The sequence below is a fragment of the Phyllostomus hastatus genome, unplaced genomic scaffold, assembly GCF_019186645.2.
Source record: "Phyllostomus hastatus isolate PE091 unplaced genomic scaffold, TTU_PhHast_1.1 phas_contig_86, whole genome shotgun sequence".
NCBI classification, from domain to species: domain Eukaryota; kingdom Metazoa; phylum Chordata; class Mammalia; order Chiroptera; family Phyllostomidae; genus Phyllostomus; species Phyllostomus hastatus.
The window spans coordinates 21,412,555-21,434,090 of NW_025333977.1; the positions used below are offsets into that span (position 1 = coordinate 21,412,555).

Consider the following 21,536-nt stretch of genomic DNA (forward strand, 5'->3'; position numbering starts at 1 on the left):
TGAGAAGTAATGAGGACCGTAAGAGCTACATTTGGGAATAGAAACAAGGAGTTCTCCATGAGGGAAATATATAGCATGTGCTGGTTCCTCTGCATTATGAGATTCCTCTTCAAATGTCTTCTTGTAGGTGGGCAATAAATGTATCAGCAAAATAATAAAGAACTAAAGTGTTTAGGAAGTAGCATGATCAAATATGGAAGCATTATCTTCAGAATTTTGGATCACAATTTTCTCAAGCCAAACAAAAAAAAAGGGGTGGTGTTGGTTATACTATACATTAGTACAGAAATGAAAAAAATACAGTAACTTAAAAGAGAAAAAGGGACAAAAATAGATAAATATGCTTCCAGAAAAATCATTAGAGAAAAATGAATTTTTAAAAAATTCTAGATGCTTAAGGTATGCTGAGGTAAAGTTGCACCAGTTTCTGACATTAGAATCTGCCTCTGTAAAATGGCTGAGAGCCCGGGGACACGTACAGACCACACCCCAGCTGCTGAAACCAGCTGGCTGGCTGCACCTCACCAGAAACAGCTGTCAGGGTGCACACAGACCTTAGCCACCGGACATGGGTCACAACTGAACTTGGTGGGCATCCAGCCACTTTTCTAGACAAACTCAAAATAAACTCACCCTGCACAAAAAATGACCTCAGTATGGTTGGTGAAAAGATACCCCCTTCCACACAATACACAGAATAATCAAGTCCCAACGGTAGTCTTGTGAAAACCAGTGAAGAGTCATGTTTTATACGAGTCCTACACTTTCTGTGCCAACAGAGAAACCAAATCAACTGCAGATCCGCAGATCAGATCGATAAATACAGGATGAAGTGATTTGCAAAAGGCAGTTCACTTTTCAAGAAAAAGTTAAAGAAGATAACTGCAATTAACTGAAAAGAAATAGAATCATTTCTGTAGCAAACTTTTTAATGCACAAAAATTTAGAAGAAAATTCTTCCTTCTGGTAACAGCGCTGAGATTGGGGTGTACTAAACACTGGCTCTAGTACGGTCCCACCAGGATGCTTCACAAGACGACATTACACAAAGAGAAGAGGAAACTCCAGGAGTAAATTTAGGTGCCCTAATAAAAGAGGAAAGCCTAACCTCACCCAGAAAGCAACAAAACACCGAAAGAGTACAAAATTTACAAGCTTGTTCATTCAATGAAAAAAACTGGGGAGTAGACTACCTGGGGAGGAGGGGGCAGGGAACAAACAAACAAACAGCCCCGAATGAGCTGCAAGGGGCTCAAAAGGAAGTTTATAAAGGCCAGAGAAGCCTAGGAAAATGAAGATAAAGGCTTATTCTAATATGAGGTTTACCTTAAGCTTATAGGCATTATATAGAGAAAAACTTTGAGAAAGAAAATATATTGATCACACAAAAAAGCTTGTTATTTAACCTATCAAAGCAGTTTGAAAACATTCCCACTTAATCAGTAAAAGAAAAGCAGTTATATTAAGCAGACTCTTAAACAGTCCCAAGCAATTCTCAATTATAAAGCAGTCTTCTTTTAATGACATGTAATGTTCACTAAACACTAGGAACAAAATTAAGTGTCTTGACGAACTGAGTAAGACAAAGGAGTCTTTGTTCTAATAAAAGCAGCCAGGGTATCCTCATGTCAAACGGATGCTAGGGAAAATTAGAAAATTAGCCCTAAAGAAAGCACATGAAGTGACAAGACTCAGCATGCTCTGTTACTTGTTCACTAGCCAACTACTGTCTTCAGGATATGAACGCCACCCCCAGCCCGGAAGAAAGAGAAGCACGTGCCACCACAGGAGAAATCCCACTAACACACAGCTCCCGTGCCCCAGCTGGAGGACTGGGACAACTTCTGAAGATGACACAGTCAAAGTCTAGCCCAGGAGATCAGTACAGATTTTAGGCTTAAATCTCAAGATTAATCTAAACTGTTCTAAAATCTAAAACTTATTTCATTAAGTATTAAAACCACAAACAGCAAAGACTCACCATCCTCTAATACATCGGTTTTAAAGCAGATTATAAACCCACATGGCCAGCACTTAACTCACACCTAAGTTTTCTTAGGTGTATGCTTAAAAATCTTCCCTGAAAAATGTATCCCTCTTTAAACAATTTCTTTTCTTTAAAAATGACCATATGTTGTTCTTCTTTTAAAAAAAAACTTATTTAGCATGTCTAAAACAAGCTTTCAAATAAACAATTTAATAAAATCCCAGAGTTCTGAATATAAGGTAAAATGGCTGACGGGTTTTTAAGGAGCAGTAACACTGAATACATTCCCTTCACTCTCACAGCACATTAGCTGTAAGTTTCCTTCCGAGACAGTGGTCACCTGCACAGAAAATAGCTGGATTAATTCTAACAAGCCTATAGACAGCCTCAAAGGGGACACATTTCCCTGGAAAGCTGTGTCAGGAGAAATGGTATGATTCACAATAAAACCAAAATGGAACAAATTTTTAAATCTCTTTGTGTTCCACATTCATAAGGCCAAAGTGAATGATAAGATTCATTGATTTAAAAGAATATATTGTCTTAGCATACATAACCAGTGTGGATCTCATCATAAGTAGATGTCTTTAGTAGCCAGCCAGTGGACATAAAGGATTACTGCTGCATTAAGGAAAAAAGATAAAGAACTTAAAGATTAAGCTGATGGAAAGAATACCAAAATGAGAGCAGAAAAACATAAGAAAGTTATCCTCAATATTGGAAAAGACTATCATAACTGGATGCTAGTTGTCTACTTAAAAAATCAAATTTGGGAACTGTTCATGATACCTACTTATTGCAAAGAATCGAAGAATGCAGCTTCCTTTTAAAGAACAAGCCTGATTTTTTAAAAGAAACCAAAATCGTATCATATTCTAAAAGGTCTTCATTAATTTTCAAAAATGTAAAAAAAAATTACAGTCTCTCTTATTTCTTTTTAAAAAAGGTTAATTTAGGAAATAAGGAGAAAACAGAATAGAAAAATAGAGGAGCAGAAGGGAAGAAGTCTGATTCAATCTCTCTACTGACCTCTCGAGAGAAATCAGACTGAAGAGAAGAGAGCACCTTTAATATCTTCACCGGCTGGGGTGTCACAGCAGAAGCAGGACTAGTCAGTTTTTATCGACTTGGGGGTATGAGAAAATACCCAGTTGTGCTGAGGGAATAAGCAAGAGGAGACAGATCACATTTCAATAGCAAGTGGCATTTAATTGATATACACACATAAGTACTTCTTTAGCCCTTTCGCGCAATAGGTGTGGGTGGAGCTAATGTCATACCTGTGTGTGAATGCACAAGAAAATTATGAAGGCCGAAGTGCCGAATTACATACCAGGCAAAGAATGGATGAAGGCCCAGACATCATCAACTGTCCATATAGAGGGCTCTGTTTGTGCAACTGGTAGCAAGTCATTGTTCTCAGGCATTTTCCTAATTCTCACATCCCGAAGCTCACGCTCTCTTTCCCGCTCACTCTGCCTTCGCAGGCGTGTTGTCATAGCAGATGGCACAGGATCTTCATGAGAAGCCAAGTCTTCTTCTGCAGATGGATAAGTAATTGGAAGCTGGAAAATGTAGTACAAGTAAAATACAGCATTGCACTTTCCTTGCATTACTGAAAAGGGTATTGTACATTGAAGCAAGGTTTCTACAGACCTGCCTAAGGATATGTTCTCTTGCTGCCCCATCAGGGCCACTTGGACGACGGCCACGATGCCCAAGACTCTGATTATCAGGCTTACGATTCCAACGACTAAGTGCAAATTTTTTAGAACAGCTAACATTGTACCTAAGAAATTCAAGTAAGAAAAAATATTAAATGATATATGGGACACTCTATTTAGTAGTTAATTATGACTTTAAAGTGAATTTGTGAATCAGTAAGTGTCATATACTTCATTAAGAACTGTAATACCTCAGAGAGTACCATAGTGTTCAGTGGATTTACTTATGCCAATAGTCAAAAACTGGCTTCTCATATATCTGAATAATACATCTCTCAATCTAATACTGGACAAGTATTGATATTTTCTCCTAATAACAGCATGATAGTGGGAAACTTTCTGCAAAATAGAGAACAACTGATTTTTACGGCAGCATAATAATTCAAAGTTCCAGGAGAAAAAGAAGTTATGAATTAACTATTTAGATGTTCATCCAAACTGCTATTTTCCCAAGTAATAATTTCTAAAGAGGGATTAATAAACATAAGTTAACACAATAGAGAAAGCGAAAATCTCAAACGGCTAAAAGATTTTTAAAAAAGTATTACTGAAATCAAAGAGTGAAAATGTAAAGTTGAGATTTCAAAGATATACAAGAAATTCACAGCTTTCACTCTTCAGGGAATTTAAAAATACGTAATTTTTTAAAACTGACTGAAAGATTTTTATCAAAATAGACTAGTATATTTGAATAACCTTAATAAGGCATAACAACAGCTTAGAAGAGTCCTGTGCCATTTATTGGGTTGCAAGGCCCTAGAACAGGGGCCAGGGAGCTTTCTCTATAAAGAGCCAGAGTAAAAACATTAGGTTTTGTGGGCCACTAAATCTCTGCCACAACTGGTCAACTTTACGATTTTACCATGAAAGCAGTCAACACATAATGAGCATAAATGTGTTTCAATAAAGCTTCATTTAGTAACACTAAAATTTGAATTTCCCATAATTTTCATGAGTCACAAAACATTTATTCTTTTGATTTTTTCAACTACCCCCAAATTTAAAAACCATCCTTGGCTCAGGGGCCATACAAACATAGGTTACAGGAATGACTCGCCTGGGCAGTTTGCCAACCCTGCCCCCAGATAGAAGAGTGAAAACAAATCAAGAAACAAATTTCTAAAAAGCTATAGAAAGGCTAAGAAAAATACATGCAATTCCTTTTTAAAAAAAAAAAATCCTCACCTGAGGATTTTAGGGAAGGGATGGAGAAAAAGAGAGAGATAGACAGATAGATATTGGGTTGCCTCCTGTACACACCCTGACAGGGGATCAAACCTGCAACCTATGTATGTGCCCTGATAGGGATCGAACCCACAACCTGTTGGTATACAGGATGATGCTCTAATCAATTGAGTCACCTGACCAGGGCTGCAGTTCCTCTTTTTTTAAACACATATAAAATTGCCACTGTAATTTCTTATTTTCAAAACTCTTTTGCTCTAAGATTTTTCAGAAAAATGACAAGAATTAATCTCAATTAACTTTGCTATTGATAACTGTCTAGGACCAATATATAAGATACCAAAATAAATTTTCCTCATGTACATTTTATGGTGGAAGTAAGGAGCACTGTAAGAATGAATAGGCTTTCCCCCTGATGGCCACCTCATTTTACCCTAAAACAATTTAACAAGCTCCTGCTGTGCTCATTACTCTCATCAATAGGCTCAGCTCTGTCAGTTTCTGATTTCCATTCTTATCAATTGACAGAACTTCTTTCCTCACTGACTAAAGATCAGAAAACAGAGACTAAGTTTACATTTGCTATTTAGTCCCTAAAGACTTACATCTCCATGACAGTCACTTAAACAGCAGCAGTTCCCCTTGACATAACTTACCCTCCTCTCTTTGCTGTCTCTATTTCCCTACATTAGGATCCCTAACCTTCTCAAGAGGTTCACCTAAAGGTATAAAAATGTGGCAACTCAGCAATTATCTCTGGGAGAAGAGTGATGATAGCGTTAAATAGAAGTTACGAAATATTTCTAAAAAAGGAAAATGTTTAAAATATTCAGAAAGGTAGTCTTTTCCCCTTAGAGTTTTTGATCATTTAGAATCATAAGGCCACTGTTCTTTCTTGTGGTACACACAAATGGGAAAACTCTCAAGTTAAACAGGAGTTACATGATCTTATTAGGGTTATCAGTAACATAAAAGAATGTCTGGGGACTTCTGGTCAAGGCGGCAGCATAGGCAGACATGGGCCACCTCTTCACACAACCACATAAAATTACAACTAAAATACAGAACAACTATCACTCAGAACCGTCAGAAACTGAGTTGAATGGAAGTCTGACAACACAGAATTAAAGGAACCACATCCATCCAGTCTGGTAGGAGGAGCACAGACGTGGAATGGGCTGGTCACACACACACACACACACACGGTGGATAAAAATTCCGGAAGGATACCTTGGGAGTGAGAAGTCCCAGCCCCACACCAGGCCCCCCAGCCCAGGGTTCCTGTGCTAGGAAGAGTCTACAACTTCTGGCTGTAAAAACCAGCAGGGATTGAGACAGTGGAAGAAACTGCTGCAGCACCAGCAGTTCCTCTTAAAGAACCCACGCACGGACTCACCTACTCAGACTCACTCCCTCTGAGCTCCAGCACTGGAGTAGCAGCTTGAAAGGCACCAGTGGTATACAGGAGTATACAGTGGTATACAGGGAGAAAGTACAGGCATCAAGGGGAGCAGAGGCCAATGTCCCTTTTCTGAACGCTTAGCCCACAGAGCCAGCAGGTTGGTGCCATATCTGATACTCCATCAACCTGCCTAACACTATTTGACCCACCTAGGAGATCCCCCTAGATCCCCGGAGACCTCACCCCACCAAACTGACAGACCCACCCAAGCTGCTTTTCCATATGAATGGCTTGTCTTGGCTTATGCTTCACAACTTCCTAAATCCTTTCAAACAAATAAATAACTTCAGTGAGCCCAAGGCCTGGTCCTAGCAGCAGATAGCCTAGATTCACAACTTGGCTTTGCCTGGGAATCTCCAAGCCCAGCAAAGTAGCAGCCTTCTGAGGCTACTTTATAGCTCTGGAAGGGTAAATCCATGCAAAACACAGGTGGGGGTTAAACCTTGGCCTGCACCACCTGGGAAACCCCAGGGCCAGTGCATGCAGTGGAGAGCTCCAGATCATGTCGGACCACCACCGCCCTGCCCCTGCACAGCTCCTCCATGGGTGGAGGTTGGTGACCAGTGGTTGCACCCAGTCCTTGCAGCTGACTGGCCTGGGTAAACTCCTCCCACTGACCCGTGAACAGCAACCAAGCTGAACTACAAGAGGAAGGTGTACTCAGCCCATACAAGGGGCACATCCTGAGTACCCAGCTTGAGTGATAGGGGAAGCTGTGCACTGCATCCTACAGGACACCTACTATATTAAGGCACACTACCAAGACACAGAACCAAAGTAGCTCTACCCAATACATAGAAACAAACACAGGGAGGCTGCCAAAATGAGGTGACAAAGAAACATGTCCCAGATGAACAGATCAAAACACCAGAAAAAGAGCTAAGTGAAATGGAGATAAGCAATCTATCAGATGCAGAGTTCAACACACAGGTTATAAGGATGTTCAAGGAGCTTAGTGAGAACCTCAACAGTATAAAAGATCCAGTCAGAAACGAAGGATATACTCATTAAAATAAGGAAGAATTTACATGGAAACAACAGTAGACTGGATGGAGCCAAGAATCAAATCAATGATTTGGAACATAAGGAAGCAATAAACAACCAATCAGAACAATAAGAAGAAATAACAATCCAAAAAATGAGGATAGTATAATCAGCCTCTGGGACAACTTCAAGAGGTCCCACATTTGCATCTTATGGGTGCCAGAAGGAGAAGGGGAAGAGCAAGAAATTGGCAATTTATTTGAAAAAAATAATGAAAGAAAATTTCCCTAATTTGGTGAAGGAAATAGACATACGAGTCCAGGAAGCAGAGAGTCCCTAATAAGATGGATGCAGAGAGGCACACTCCAAGGTACGTCATAATTAAAATGCCAAAAGTTAAAGATACGGAGAATCTTAAAAGCAGCAAGAGAAAAGCAGTTAGTTACCTACAGGGGAGTTCCCATAAGATTGTCAGCTGATTTCTCAAAAGAAATTTTGCAGGCTAGAAGGGATTGGCAAGTAATATCCAAAGTCATGAAAAGGAGGGACCAACAGCTAAGACTGTCCTACCCAGCAAAGCTATCATTTAGAATCAAAGGAGAGATAAAAGAGCTTCCCAGACAAGAAAAAACTAAAGGAGTTCATCATCACCAAACCATTATTGTATAAAATATTAAAAGGACTTATTTAAGAAGAACATAAAAACTATTAACAATAAAGTGGCAAAAAATACAAATCTACCAACAATTGAATCTGAAAAACAAACTAAGCAAACAGGAAGAACAGAGACAGAATCATGGATACAGAGAGCATTTTGATGGTTGCCAGATGGGAGGGGAGTGTGGGGGAATGGGTAAAGAGGTGACAGGATTAAGAAGCACAAACAGGTAGTCATGGAATAGCCATGGAGACGTAAAGTACAGTATAGGAAATGGAATAGCCAAAGAACATATATGCATGACCCATGGACATGAACAATGGTGGGGGGATTGTCTGAGGGAGTTGGGGGTACTGGGTGGAAGGGGGGCAAAGAGGGAAAAATCAGGACAACTCTAATAGCATAAACAATAAAATGTAATTTAAAAAAAAGAATGTCTGAATAACAGATTGACAATTGAGAAACCAATGAACCCATATTGGGAGGAAAATATTTCTATTACTTATTTAATTGTATAATACTTATACTAAGTTTTACTAAGTATATTTTGGTGGCACCATACTAAATAGTATGTTCAAGCAAGAAATTCCCTAGATAAGTAACATTAAGGTCTTAAACTCTTTTTGGAACAGAGAACAAACTTCAAAATAATCAATGTGTGCATACACTTCACCTTTAGTGGTAAATACCAATATTTGGGTTTATTATATTGATGTAAACAAAAAGTCAGCCAGATATTTCTCCAGCAAAATGGGTTTATTCTAGAACAAGTCGTTGTAACCCAGTACATGCAACCATGATGAGCCATGAAGAGTCAGACACTCCTTTCCTTCTGCTCTTCCATTTCCTATTCTATTTCCTCAATGAAGGAAACAAAATTGTTATATGTAGGGGAAAAGTAAGCTGGGAAGCTTATTACACAGTTTCCCTGTCATGCCTTGTGATCAACATAGGGTGTGAGAGCTCCCTCTTCTGGCCTCTCTACTTCACTTTAAACAAGATTCCATTTAATGAATTTTTTACCATTATCAGAATCAGAGGGATTTTTAAAATGTAAACTAAGGGAGAGACTAGATCAATGAAGATATTAAACATTCTTTTTTGTTATCAATACCATTTACCTGCAATAGTATTAGTGAAAATATAGATTTATAAAAGACAGATATTTCCTGATAATGTAACAATGTGGAGAACATGCTATAGCTGTCCTATTTAGAAACCTAAAATTAATAGAATACGATTAAAACAAAAACAACATTTTAAACAAAGTAAATCCAGGTATTTCAATATTAACAAAAAATCAGGTGATAAGACAAAAACTTTTTGATACCTTGAGGACTAGTAGTCCATCCATGAAAGGGATTTTTCTACGCATATGCTTAGCACCACGAGATTGCTACTTCAGTATTAGATTATGTTGTAAAACTAACTGTGTTATGCAAATGTAATTTTCAAAGAGCAAAATGTAATAACTAAATGCCAAAGCAGCTCCACATAATGTCTATTTGATATTATTTCTCTATATTGTAATCTCTAGTTTTGACTACTGGTACACTCTAAAAGCTTTTTGGTTTTGTTCCAGTGGTTGTTGGTTTGTGCTTTAGGAAATACAAAACAACAGAAGTACCTTTTGGCACATGACATAGTGCAGAAGCGCTTTGACCGCAGAAATTCGTTAGCATATCCCATCTTCCCACAGAATTCACACTTGAGCAACTCACTGTCCATTTCTTCCAATGTCTCTAAAAAAGAAGGAAACAAAGGGAAAAACTTCCAAAAATTTAATTGTGGCAGATTTTTTTAGCCTCTATTTTGATTGAATGCTGTTTGTTCAGACCCTCCAGGTAACTTAAAGAAATGAGCTTTGAACTTTTCAATCCACAGCCACTTTGGCAGGGCAAAGCCTCCAAAAACAATAACCTTCATCAATTTGTTCTTTCTCCTGAATAAAAATTTTGTGGAGTTTTCTCTATATACATAAGCAATATACTTTAAAGGTTCATTATGCTAAGAATCCAACATATCTAAAATGTACAAATAACTATTTGCACTACAAGAGAAATGAGGACGAATAAGACAAAGTCACAACCCTGCAGGAAGAACAGTTTCAAAAGGCACCTTGTGGGATATGAACTTCGGTACACTGTGCTGTGGAGCAATGTAGCAGATAATACTTAGTCCTCGCTGGAGAGAATAAAGATGACTTCAAAATGAAGGTAAAATTTTGATATGTCTGATTTTAGAGGAGCATGTAAAATGATGAACATTCTCAAAGATCCATAGTGCATAATACATAAAGATGTATATATCTAATTATAAAACACTCCCTATACTATACTCCCTTTTAGTTATATTAAAACAAAAATAACAGATTAATCTTTAAAATCACAAATAGTTTTATAATTTCTAACCTCTGCTTCTTTTTGTCAGGAATGCTCTCTATTAAGTTAGAATGTCCTTCCTCCACCTCAATATCCATAATTTCCTTCAAGTCACACTATCTAAATCCTCAAGTATTCAGCAGCAGTCACCTATAAGCAAGCAACTTAATCTTCATGACCCACAGTTTTTTCATCTGTAAAATGGAGTTAATAATGCCTTTTCCAAAGAATTGCAGTGAAGACTACATGAGTGCCCAACTGGTGGTAGGCACAGAAAAGTGAGAATTCCATTTCCTATTTTCCACAAAAGAACTAACAGTACCAAGAATTATAAGTGCTTAGGAAATACTTCACTGAAAACTTAAATTCTTAGATCCACCGTAGTGGATCCATTTTCTTGCATCCTTAAAATTCCTATGCAAAAAAGCACTCCACTAACTAAAACTTCTAGCTGTGAGCTCCATATGCACTTTTTTCCTATGTTATTCATTAACCACGACCTACTAGATGAAGAAAGGGACTCTGAAATGTAGCCCTGGATAACATGTACTCAATAAGCTTAAGCACCCAGATTATCTCAGTATTATTGGAGAAGCAAATGGCAAAGTGCTAAATCCCATGAAAACAGCAAGAACTACTAAAAACAAAATACTGTAAAATATTTGAAATTCCAAGGGACATCCAAATAGGAGGTCTGTCCAGAAAAAGTCTATCCATTATTAATATAATAAGAATGGTTTGCACAACTTCAATGTAACATGGCAGACAAGGAGAATGCACTGGAATACACATGTGTGAACAATGACAACTTCACTGTACTATCAGTGGGGGTGGTAGATGCCACTGAGTGAGCATGTGTACTGTGTGGCCGTCACATTCAAAGTGACTGGGTGAGCAGCAGCAAATCTGCATCCAAGTTTGTGTTAAGCTTAAACAGTCCATGGAAACTATTCAGATGATTCAGAAGCCTGCAGCTGTGGGCAACTGGTAACTGGCAACTGGCAGCTTCATCATGACAACGTGCCCACTCATACATCACATCTCATTCAGAGATTTTTTGTGAACCATCAAATCACCCAGGTGAGTCAGCCTCCCTACAACCCAGATTTGGTGCCCTGTGACTTCTGGGTTTTCCCAAAACTAAAGTCACCTTTGAAAGGGACGAGGTTTCAGACCATCCATAAGATTCAGGAAAATACGACAGGACAGCTGATGGAGACTGGGAGAACTGTGTGAGGTCCCAAGAAGCCCATGTTGAAGGGGACTGAGGCGTCATTGTCCTATGTTTCTTGTGTCTTGTTTCTTGTCCTACAATGTTTCATGTATCTTGTACCTTCTTCAATAAATGTCTTTATTTTTTCATATGCATGGATGGATACCTTCTGGACCTCATATATCGTCAATGCCTGATTGAATCATAAACTGGCAAGTGATCATTTTATGGAAATTTTCAAGACTGCTTTCATAAGAATAAGTCATATTTAGTAGCAATGAGAAAGAAATAGTTTGAAAACAAGTAAAATAAAAATTGCTCCTTTCAGTGACCTAGAGAGGGCTTTTACACAACTATGGCAAAACATCATGTTCCCAGGACCTTATGTCCTAACTTCCAGGAGTGTTGTTTTTACTCTAATGCTTGTAACTTGATCTAACCTTGAAGAGCCTGTACTAGAGAGAGAATCTTTTACTCAACCACAACTGCCACCAATCCAGCCCCAAAAGGTACATTCCTCAAGCTGTTCTATTTCCAGACTATACTGAAAGATTTGTTTTAACAGTTTTTATTAGTTAATGGACAATATGCAACAGTTGATAACAGAATACCGTATTTTGCTATGTATAATGTGCTGCCACATTTCTGTGTGCATTATACACGGGATTACTGCACCCATTATTATACCCATGGTATGTACTCATTATACCCATGTATAAGGCGCATCCTTATTTTTTCCTCAAAAATTTGGGCAAAAAAGTACGCATTATACATGGCAAAATATGGTACCTTAGAAAGGAGAAGAAAATGTTTTTGCTGGTGATAGAGGGGAGATCCTAAACAGGTATGATCTAAGGGTTAATATCCTAACAAAAAGAAAGCGTTAGTTTTATTTCTCATAAAGGAGAGAAGAACAATAACAGATCCCCAAATCCCTGTTCTAATGTTTGATCAGAATTTAACAAATTTGGTAGTTTACCAAGGCTACTTCTTCACGTATGTGAACAAAAACTACAGCACCAAATGAGTCAAAAAACTGCTGCTTTAGCTAATAAAGATTGGACTCTATGACAGAAAAAGCTGTAATTCTTCAATATTCATTCTTCACTTTTCTCTCATGCTGACAAAATCCTAATTTTTAGTTAGAAAAATAAACTACAGTTTATGCCCCAGGTGTGGTCAATTTCTGACCAACAACATCTGAATGGAAATGCTTGTAAGTACCCTTTCCTGCATCTCACTGATTAGAATATGACCGTGAAGATTAGCCATCTTGGAAACAAGAACAATGTTCTAGGGATGGCAGGGCCATTAGACACTGGCTGCTTAGGGGCCCAACATCAGGGAGCCCTATCTAGACTGCTTCCCTTTGGGCTACATCACAGAAAACTACACTTCCACCTTATTTAATCGAACATTATTCTGGGTCCCTAATGAAGAGGTCAAACAAATATCTTAACTAATAGAGGTCTCCAATTTTGTAAGAGAAGGTGTTACTTTACTTTTCCTAAAGATGTGAGATCACTTGAGGATCAGCAGCAAAAAAGAAGGCAATGGGATAGAAACCATTAGTGTGATGATTTACCAGAAAAGACCTAAGATATTTTGGTAGCCATAGGCTACTGGTTGGAGATTCTGGCTATAAAATCAGTCCAAACAGAAACAGTTTACTCTTCAAAAGGAGAATAACCCTCACATTAGGTTTTTTTTGAATACTGAATGAAACTGTATACACTACTAAAACCAAAGCCACTAAATAAGCGACCTCACCATTTAACCCTGTAGCACTTCCCATAAAGAGTAATGGACACAGCAATAGAAACACTTTATAAAATTACATTGATAAATTAAATTATGAAGTATTTACATTTTGGCACATTTTATGTAAAAATATGTACAGTATTACATGGATTAATCACCTTTTTATTGCATATATTTAACACATAACACTGTGTAAATTTAAGGTGTACGTGTTAATTTGATACACTTATACATTATGATTGCTGTTGTAGCAGTATTTACCACCTCTATCACATTACCTAATTATTGGTTTTAGTTGTTGGGATGATTACATTTTACTTTCTTAGCAAGTTTGATGATTGTAGCACAATATTGTCTATATTCATTTTATCTCCATGGCTTATTTACTATTCGTTGGTTAATCATCTTTAAATCTTCCTTTTCCTTACTCTGGAATGTTACCCTGTTAAACTACCTTTTGCTATGTCTTCCATCAATTCTTTCTTTCCTCTTTTTCACTGTGACTACAAGTATCAACTGCATGCCAAACCTCTACATTCATCCTATAAATGACAAGCACAGTTTCCAAAATCACTCTTGTTCATATCACCTGCCTAAAAATCTTCAGTAACCATCCTCTTTTTTAAAAAAAAGATTTATTTATTTTAGACAGAGGGAAAGGGAGGGAGAAAGAGAGGGAGAGAAATATCAATGTGTGATTGCCTCTCATATACACCCCCTACTGGGGACCTGGCCCACAACCTAGGCATGTGCCCTCACTGGGAATACAACAGGCAACCCTTTGATTCACAGGCCAGGGCTCAATCCACTGAGCCACACCAGCCAGGAAAGTAACCATCCTCTTAACAAGACAACTCTTACGGCTTTAGTCAAATATCCAAGGTACTCTAGAATCTGACTCTATCAGTCTTACTTCCTACCACTCTTCTCTAACCCCACCATCGCTCTTCACTGCCTCTTCCCCAAATTACCCATCACTTAAACATCCTTTGTGCATTTATTCATGGTGTTCTAACCTGAAGGGGTCTTCCTGTTTGTTACACTAAATCTGTCCTTTATCATTCAAGACCCAGGTCAGATTCCATCTCTATAGAAAATTCACCAAGCTAGCAATAACCTCAACCAGTTTTAAAGTCTCAAATTCTTACTGTCTACATAACTAGTTTAAAAGCTACCATATGTTGTTCTGTAGTTATCTTTCTGTTATGGAGATGTGCTAGCTTCTACCAGATCAAAAGATTCTCTTAGGTTCTAGCACAGGACCATATGCTCTACGTTTATTATGTACAAACCATGGGTATCGTGAAATATGAGGTGAAGCTTCCTAAGCAGTTTCCTATTTTCTCCAATGTGTACATACAGAGGAACAATATGTACACTTTATAGCCTGGAACTTTCATTTATACACTTCCTGTAGATATAGACAAGGAAAAAATCCCTGCCCATTCATCTTTACTTCTCTTCACCTCAAATGAAAGATTCTTTCAGATAAAATACTATGTACTGCAATATAACTAAAAGTAAGTATTCAGGAAATTAGACCCATAATAGCAAAAGGTAAAACGCAGGCATTGTTTGGATCCTGATTTGAACAAAATAACTACAAAAGAACATTACACAACTGATACAATTATAAAACTGGGGAAATCTGAATATGGACCAAGTACTAGACAACACCAAAGAATTATTATTGACGTTACTTTGTGTGATACAGTGTTATAGTTATATAAGAAAAAGTACAGTTTTTAGACATGCATACTAAAGTATGTATCAGTAAAATAAAATGAGGACTATAATTTTTTCAAAACAGAAATAAATGAAGAAAAAGGGAAAGAGAAAAGCAACAGAGAGAAAGAGAGAATGGGAGATGGAAGAAGAAGCCCAAAGAGATGGATGAAGCAAGTGTGCAAAACTGTTTTCGAAGCCGGTGATAACACTGAATCTGAGTGAGTGGGGATTCATTATACAATTCTAATTGTATGTATTTTAAATTTTTTTAGTTGACATTCCTTTTCTTAAAAAAGCATCAAATTGAACCCAACTTTTATATTACTACCATACTCTTTGCTGTTTAAATAAAAAGTAAAGGTTATGAATATATTGCAACAGTTCATAAATTACAAACAATGACAGAGGTACCTTCCTTGTACGAATTAGGAAAACTATGAGCAAAGACAGCATCCATTTTGCTTACTGGCATGCTCAGTAAATATTTGCTAAATCAATAAACTAGCTTTATGTGAAATATGCTAATATATTGAGGATAATAACTCACACTGAGATGTTAATTAATTCACTACTGTAGAGCCCTGACTATATTAAATGTTGCACAATTAAACCGAAGTGCATGAATTGCAGGATCACGCTCAGAATCAATAAAAGATAAAATATACAATTTTGCGTGTATTTGTATTTGCTCTCCTGCAGTCATTTTGTATACCACTCTGACTTTTATGGAATATTCACTATGAGAATTAAGTCTATAAAAAGATTCTTTGACATTAAGGAGATTCAGTGACATTTTCCTTTGAACAAATTCAATCACTTCTTGAGTGAGAGTACACCCTTAACACAGCTGTAATACCCAACTGTTACCAGACATCAGAATATGGAAAGTCTAAAACCAAACAATCCAGAAGCTCTCAATTTTTAAGCAAACTCAATAAAATAGTTATCTATTGAAACTGGCTTAGAAAAAAATAAAGACAGAAAATTGGTTGTTTTGATGCTAAAATGTTGAATTACTGTCATGTAAAATGGAGTTTTTCCCACCCACACTTTTTCATAAGTGAAACTGACATTATGCAAATTAATACCTAGCTTGTTATTTTTATTATTTGGCCATTAAGAGTCTGGTTTGCTTTCCTATTATTTTAGTCAAATAATGGATTACATGAGAATAAAAATAAATACTCCCAAGTAAAAAATCTGTGTGGAATAAAAATTCACATCCTGTTTCAAGCAATAAAAGTCAAAATTAATTTAAAGGGAATCTTAAGTAAAAGCCACAAACCTTCTGCAATCATGTCTTCCATCTCTGTATCAGATGAATTATCTGCATGCTTTGTGTTGTTCTGTAGCTCTGGCTGAACACACACAGAATTTATCACCTGATTATCCAAAAGAGGCCTTTTTTTCACGGGCTGTTCTATTAGCAAAGATGAACGACTCACCTTTGAAAGAGAGAAAACAAAATCAAATAATTTTTTTAAAGACTTTCAGAAATAAGTTGGTTAAAAACCTCTTGAAAAGAACAGTATCTATGATAATTTGTTCAATTGATCAGATACAGTCAATAAGTGTTTTATTATTTGAAAAAGGTCAGGTTATTTGAACATAAACACTTCATAGTTCAAGTAGTCAGCAATATGGATACTTCAAAGTCTATTGAACAGAACCTAGCATCCTAGTTTTAGGCAAGTAGTTAAGAAAAAGTCTTTTCTTTAAAAATCAGTAATAAATTTTTATTTGTCATTTTCTTTAATTTTTTTCCTGCAACAACTTTTAAGACTTATTTCTTACATGCAAAGCTTTTTATTTGTAGGGTTATCTCCTCAGAATAGATCATTATTATGTGGATTATATAGATAAGGGGGAAAATAGGCAGAGAACATGAAGAGATAATTCTCCAAAGAAGACATACAGATGGCCAACAGACAAATGAAGATGGTCAATATCACTAGTCATCAGGCAAATACAAATCAAAACCACCATGAGATACCACCTCACACCAGTCAGAATGGCTACCTTCAAAAAGTCAACAAATAACAAGTGTTGGTGAGGATGTGGAGAAAAGGGCACTTTCATGCACTGTTGGTGGGAGTGTAAACTGATGCAGCCACTATGAAAAAATAGTATGGAGATTCCTCAAAAATACTACAAACAGAACTACTATCTGACCCAGGAATTCCACTACTGGGTGTATAGCCAAAGAAATCCAAAACACTAACTCAAAACGAGAAATGCAGCCCTATGTTCACTGCAGCATCAATAGCCAAGGTTTGGAAGCAACCAAATGTCCATCCACAGACGAATAAAGTGGTACATACACAATGGAATATTTACTCAGCCATGAAAAGGAATAAAATCTTGCCATTTGTGACAACATGGATAGACCTAGAGGGTATTATGCTAAGTGAACTAAGTCCTACAGAGAGAGACAAAGTCAATATGAGTTCACTTACATGGAATCTAAATAAAGAGAACAAACAAAACAAAAAGACTCATAGAAACATCAAACTGACAGCTGTCAGAGGGGAGGGATGGGGGATGAGGGAAAAGGTAAAGGTGACAATAACTTTGAACAGTGACAGATAATTACTAGATAGACTTAGTGTAGCGATTATACTGTAAGGTATATAAATGTCAAGTCACTATATTGTACATCAACTATACTTAAATTTAAATAAGTAAATAAATAAATAAGATGAGACAACTACGTAATATTCAAACTGATTTGAAGTTTAGCTGATTTCTTTACAAAAGCGAAAACAGGGCTAGAACTCAAGTCTACTGATTCTTAGTTCAGCAACCAAATCCACTGTAATCAAGATAAGAAATGGAAAAATCTGCAAACGTTAACATTAAAATTAACAATAAAAATTCGCTGATGTTTAGTGTATTGGAAATCTGTACATTTAACTTTAGAGAATAATTATCCGTAAATTTTTAAACTGTGTCCACTTAAGTTAGCATATTTAATATGTCTCAAGTAAAATTTATAAAAGTTATTTCTATAAAAAAACTATAATATTCATTGCTCTTAAGGGTATACACTCTGGTACATTAATTAATTTAAATAATCTTTCTAATAAGTAAGTTAGTAATATATATTTAATTTTATGAAGACACATGTAATATGATTCAATACCTGTACTTCAAAGAAATTTATGCTAAAGAAAATTTTTAAAATGTGGATAATTTAAATACAAAGATACTTCTTTCAGGACTATTTCAATAGTGAAAAAAATGGAAACCTAACTGTCCAATAATAATGGAAGGATTACATATATTATGGTTGTAGATAAAGTAGAATATCATGTAACCTTTCAAAATGTTTCCAAAGTACTATTAATCATATGAGAAAATAAATGCTCAACATAGTATATCTTGAAAGTGAAAGGAGCAAAACTATATGTATAATAACAATCTTGATCATATAAAAATGTATATATAAACATACACATTATGGTATTAGTGAAGATTTTTCTGTATGTTTCCCAAATTTTTCTTTTTTTTGTAATCTTAAAAAATATTTTAACTGTCACTAGTAATAATTGATAATAATAACAACTATGCCTACTAAGTGCCAGGTACTACACAGAACAATTTATGTATATTTAATCCTTACAACAACCTTAACCCTAAAAGCCAAGTCTCATCTCCATTTGCCAGAAGAGCAAATGAAGATCAAAAAGACTGAGCGACTTCATAAAGGTAAGAGTCAGAATCGAAACACTGAGAAGTAGGGAGAAATGACTGGGCCTCCACTCACTACATTGGGTTTCTTATAAGAGATCCAAGTTTAATACAAACATGGTAAACTGAAAACAAAGCAACTGATTAGGCAACCAACTATCACAATGCATATCTTCCCTACCCATGAGTTTCAAAAATCAGATGATTCAAAGACCCTGAAAATAAACTATTGTTGTTGTTGTTGTTGTTGCTTTATTTTCGCCACTCCTATTTATTTTCTAAGGAAACTGTTCACCTATAGATAGTATCATATAAAATACACAGCTAGTCTCAAATTATAAGACTTTTAGTGATAGATACTTCCAGGTGAACATTTTAAAGCACTTTTAAAAATCTGACTGAAGGCTGAGATTTAAGAATAATGAGAATATTTCAGGGTGCGTACAGGAGGCAACCAACTGATATTTCTCTCTCACATCGATGTACTCCCTCCCCGTCACTTTCTCTCTCTCTTAAATAAACAAACATATCCTTGGGTGAGGACTTTTTAAAAACAGAATAATTAGAGTATCTATTTGCTAATTAAAAACCATCAACTTGGTAACTTGAGAAGGATTAGGTCATTGGGAAGTTATTTTCTATATCCAAGTTAAAGTTCACAAAGTATCACATGATACAAGAAATACAATTTAAAAAATACTTTGTCATTTCAGTTCCCTTAAAAAGAAAAAATAAGAAAGTTTATTTCATTGAAATAACCTTCCAATTACCTTTCTCTAAAAATTATAAACTGGGATCTTTACATACTCAAGTTTTCCTCCTTAGTTTATACATCTAAATATATAGTATAAAATTCTAGAAGTATATTTGGAATATATACTGATATATATAAAGAGATAAATTCTAGATAAAAGAGTGACAACTTTTTTGAAATAAAATTACAAGCTTTTTATTAGAGAATTACAGACTAAATGTTTAAAATGTTTAAAAAATGTTACATGAATTTTAAAAAATATATAAATTTCCTTGTTACTTACAGGAAATGGCTCCAATCCCTCCTGAATCACAAAGCCTTCGATGACATGTGTCAAGATCTGTGGTTTAACAATGGCCTGTGGAGGTTTGTTTTCTATACTGGGAATGCTACTGGGCACAGATGCACTATTACTCCTTGTGGTAGCAGCTGGAAGTAAAAGTGGAGGAGGAGGAACAGAAACATGTGAAGGATCTGAAGGCGATTTAATTACTGAAGCGCTGACTGATGCCACAGCAGGTAATTCCACTTGCTCTGAAAAAAAAATCATTTCTTAAATTTTAGCCCAGGCAAACATAAAAGAAAATTAAAAAATAATCATTAATAACCATAATAACAGTTACTATCTGGTGCTCAAAAAATCATTCTAAAAACTATATTTATTATTGCAAAATAACCTTATGAGATAAAAACTACTATTATCCCCACTTTACAGAAGAAGGGGGGTAATTTATTCAGTTATCATTCTAGTCATGGTTAAAAAGAACTGCCCCATAAACCATGAGTATGTTTTAGAATGTCAACCTAAGAATAATTACTGCCTTGGCCCATGTGGCTCAGTTGGTTGGGTGTCATCCTGCAAAGCAAAATGTTGCTATTCAATTCCCAGACAGGGTACACGCCTGGATTGCATGTTCAGTCCCCTGTCGGGGTGCATGCAAGAGGCAACCCATCAATGCTTTTCTTTCACAGTGATGCTTCTCTCTCCCATTGATGTTTCTCTCTTCTCTCACTTTTCTCCCTCCCTTCCTCTCTCTCTAAAAATAAATAAATAAATAATCTTTTTTAAAAAAAGAATACAAAAATGGTTGCTTTTTCAAAAATGTTAAGCTACATAGATATAAAATTCCCTATGTTACTGTTTATATATTCCAAGTGGTATGGTGGAATAAAAGTACTTCGAAAGTGTGCTTAAATAAAAAGGACCATAAACTACATAGAATAAATAATGTTTTCATGAACTACACAGGTCTAATCAAGCAGTAAGGCTAATCCAAATCCATGCACAAATGTTCTCTTTTTTTAAGCTCTTCAGCAGCACTGGATGGGTCAGTTTGGGGAACACTGCACTACTAGGCAACTGCAGAATGTTGGGCTGGATCACTGCGATTCCTCCCTTGCGAACTCTGGAAGACCACAGTAAGATAGCCCTGACAGCCTGTGATCACAGAGACTTTCCCTATTGATCCACTTGGTGGCACAAAACCTTTACTGCCTGTGTTAAGGTGGAAAGATGAAACCAGCTGACAGCTAAGAATATCAGTAAGTATGGATAGCTGAGGAAAATTTTAATGGAACAGATATTTATGAAAACTGAATCCTAGATGGAAACAAATCCCTCTATTTTGCAGGTTAGTTTATTTCATGATTTGATGAGAGTTATTCTAAATATCAACCCTGCCTGCTTTTCCCCTTCATATACAAAAACGAATAATAAGCATGAAGTAAATTATAGGAAGATCCAAAGTCTACATTGTACTTAGACAATTTTAGCCAGAGGGATAAGCTTGACAGGATCACAAACTACATTCCCTGCCTCATGTGTGAAAATATCCCTGTGTTCCAATACTTCAAATATTTTACAATTTCCTTTGAGTACCATTAGTAATACTCACTAGGAATTAAATTATAGTCATGATGCAAGGTTATTACCCAATTACTATAAACTTCTATTTCTGCCTTTAAGCCAAAATTCCAGAAAATCTGCAGCAACATAAATCCACTTTTAG

The 21,536-nt window shown here is 36.2% G+C and overlaps 1 protein-coding gene across 11 annotated transcripts in view; it reads right to left on the reverse strand.

The window, feature by feature from the left end:
• PHC3 (polyhomeotic homolog 3) overlaps positions 1–21,536 on the reverse strand; it is a 75,958-nt gene that overhangs the window by 10,653 nt on the left and 43,769 nt on the right. For 8 of the 11 annotated variants that reach the window (XM_045851545.1, XM_045851552.1, XM_045851551.1 and 5 more), the window contains 5 exons: positions 19,811–20,061; positions 16,369–16,528; positions 9,628–9,742; positions 3,644–3,776; positions 3,321–3,552 (listed from right to left, as the gene is read on the reverse strand). In XM_045851545.1, the coding sequence (XP_045707501.1) occupies positions 3,321–3,552; positions 3,644–3,776; positions 9,628–9,742; positions 16,369–16,528; positions 19,811–20,061 (891 nt within the window). Of the gene's footprint in view, positions 1–3,320; positions 3,553–3,643; positions 3,777–9,627; positions 9,743–16,368; positions 16,529–19,810; positions 20,062–21,536 lie in introns of those variants that run through there. The other 3 variants (XM_045851553.1, XM_045851554.1, XR_006787192.1) reach the window with 3 other exon arrangements.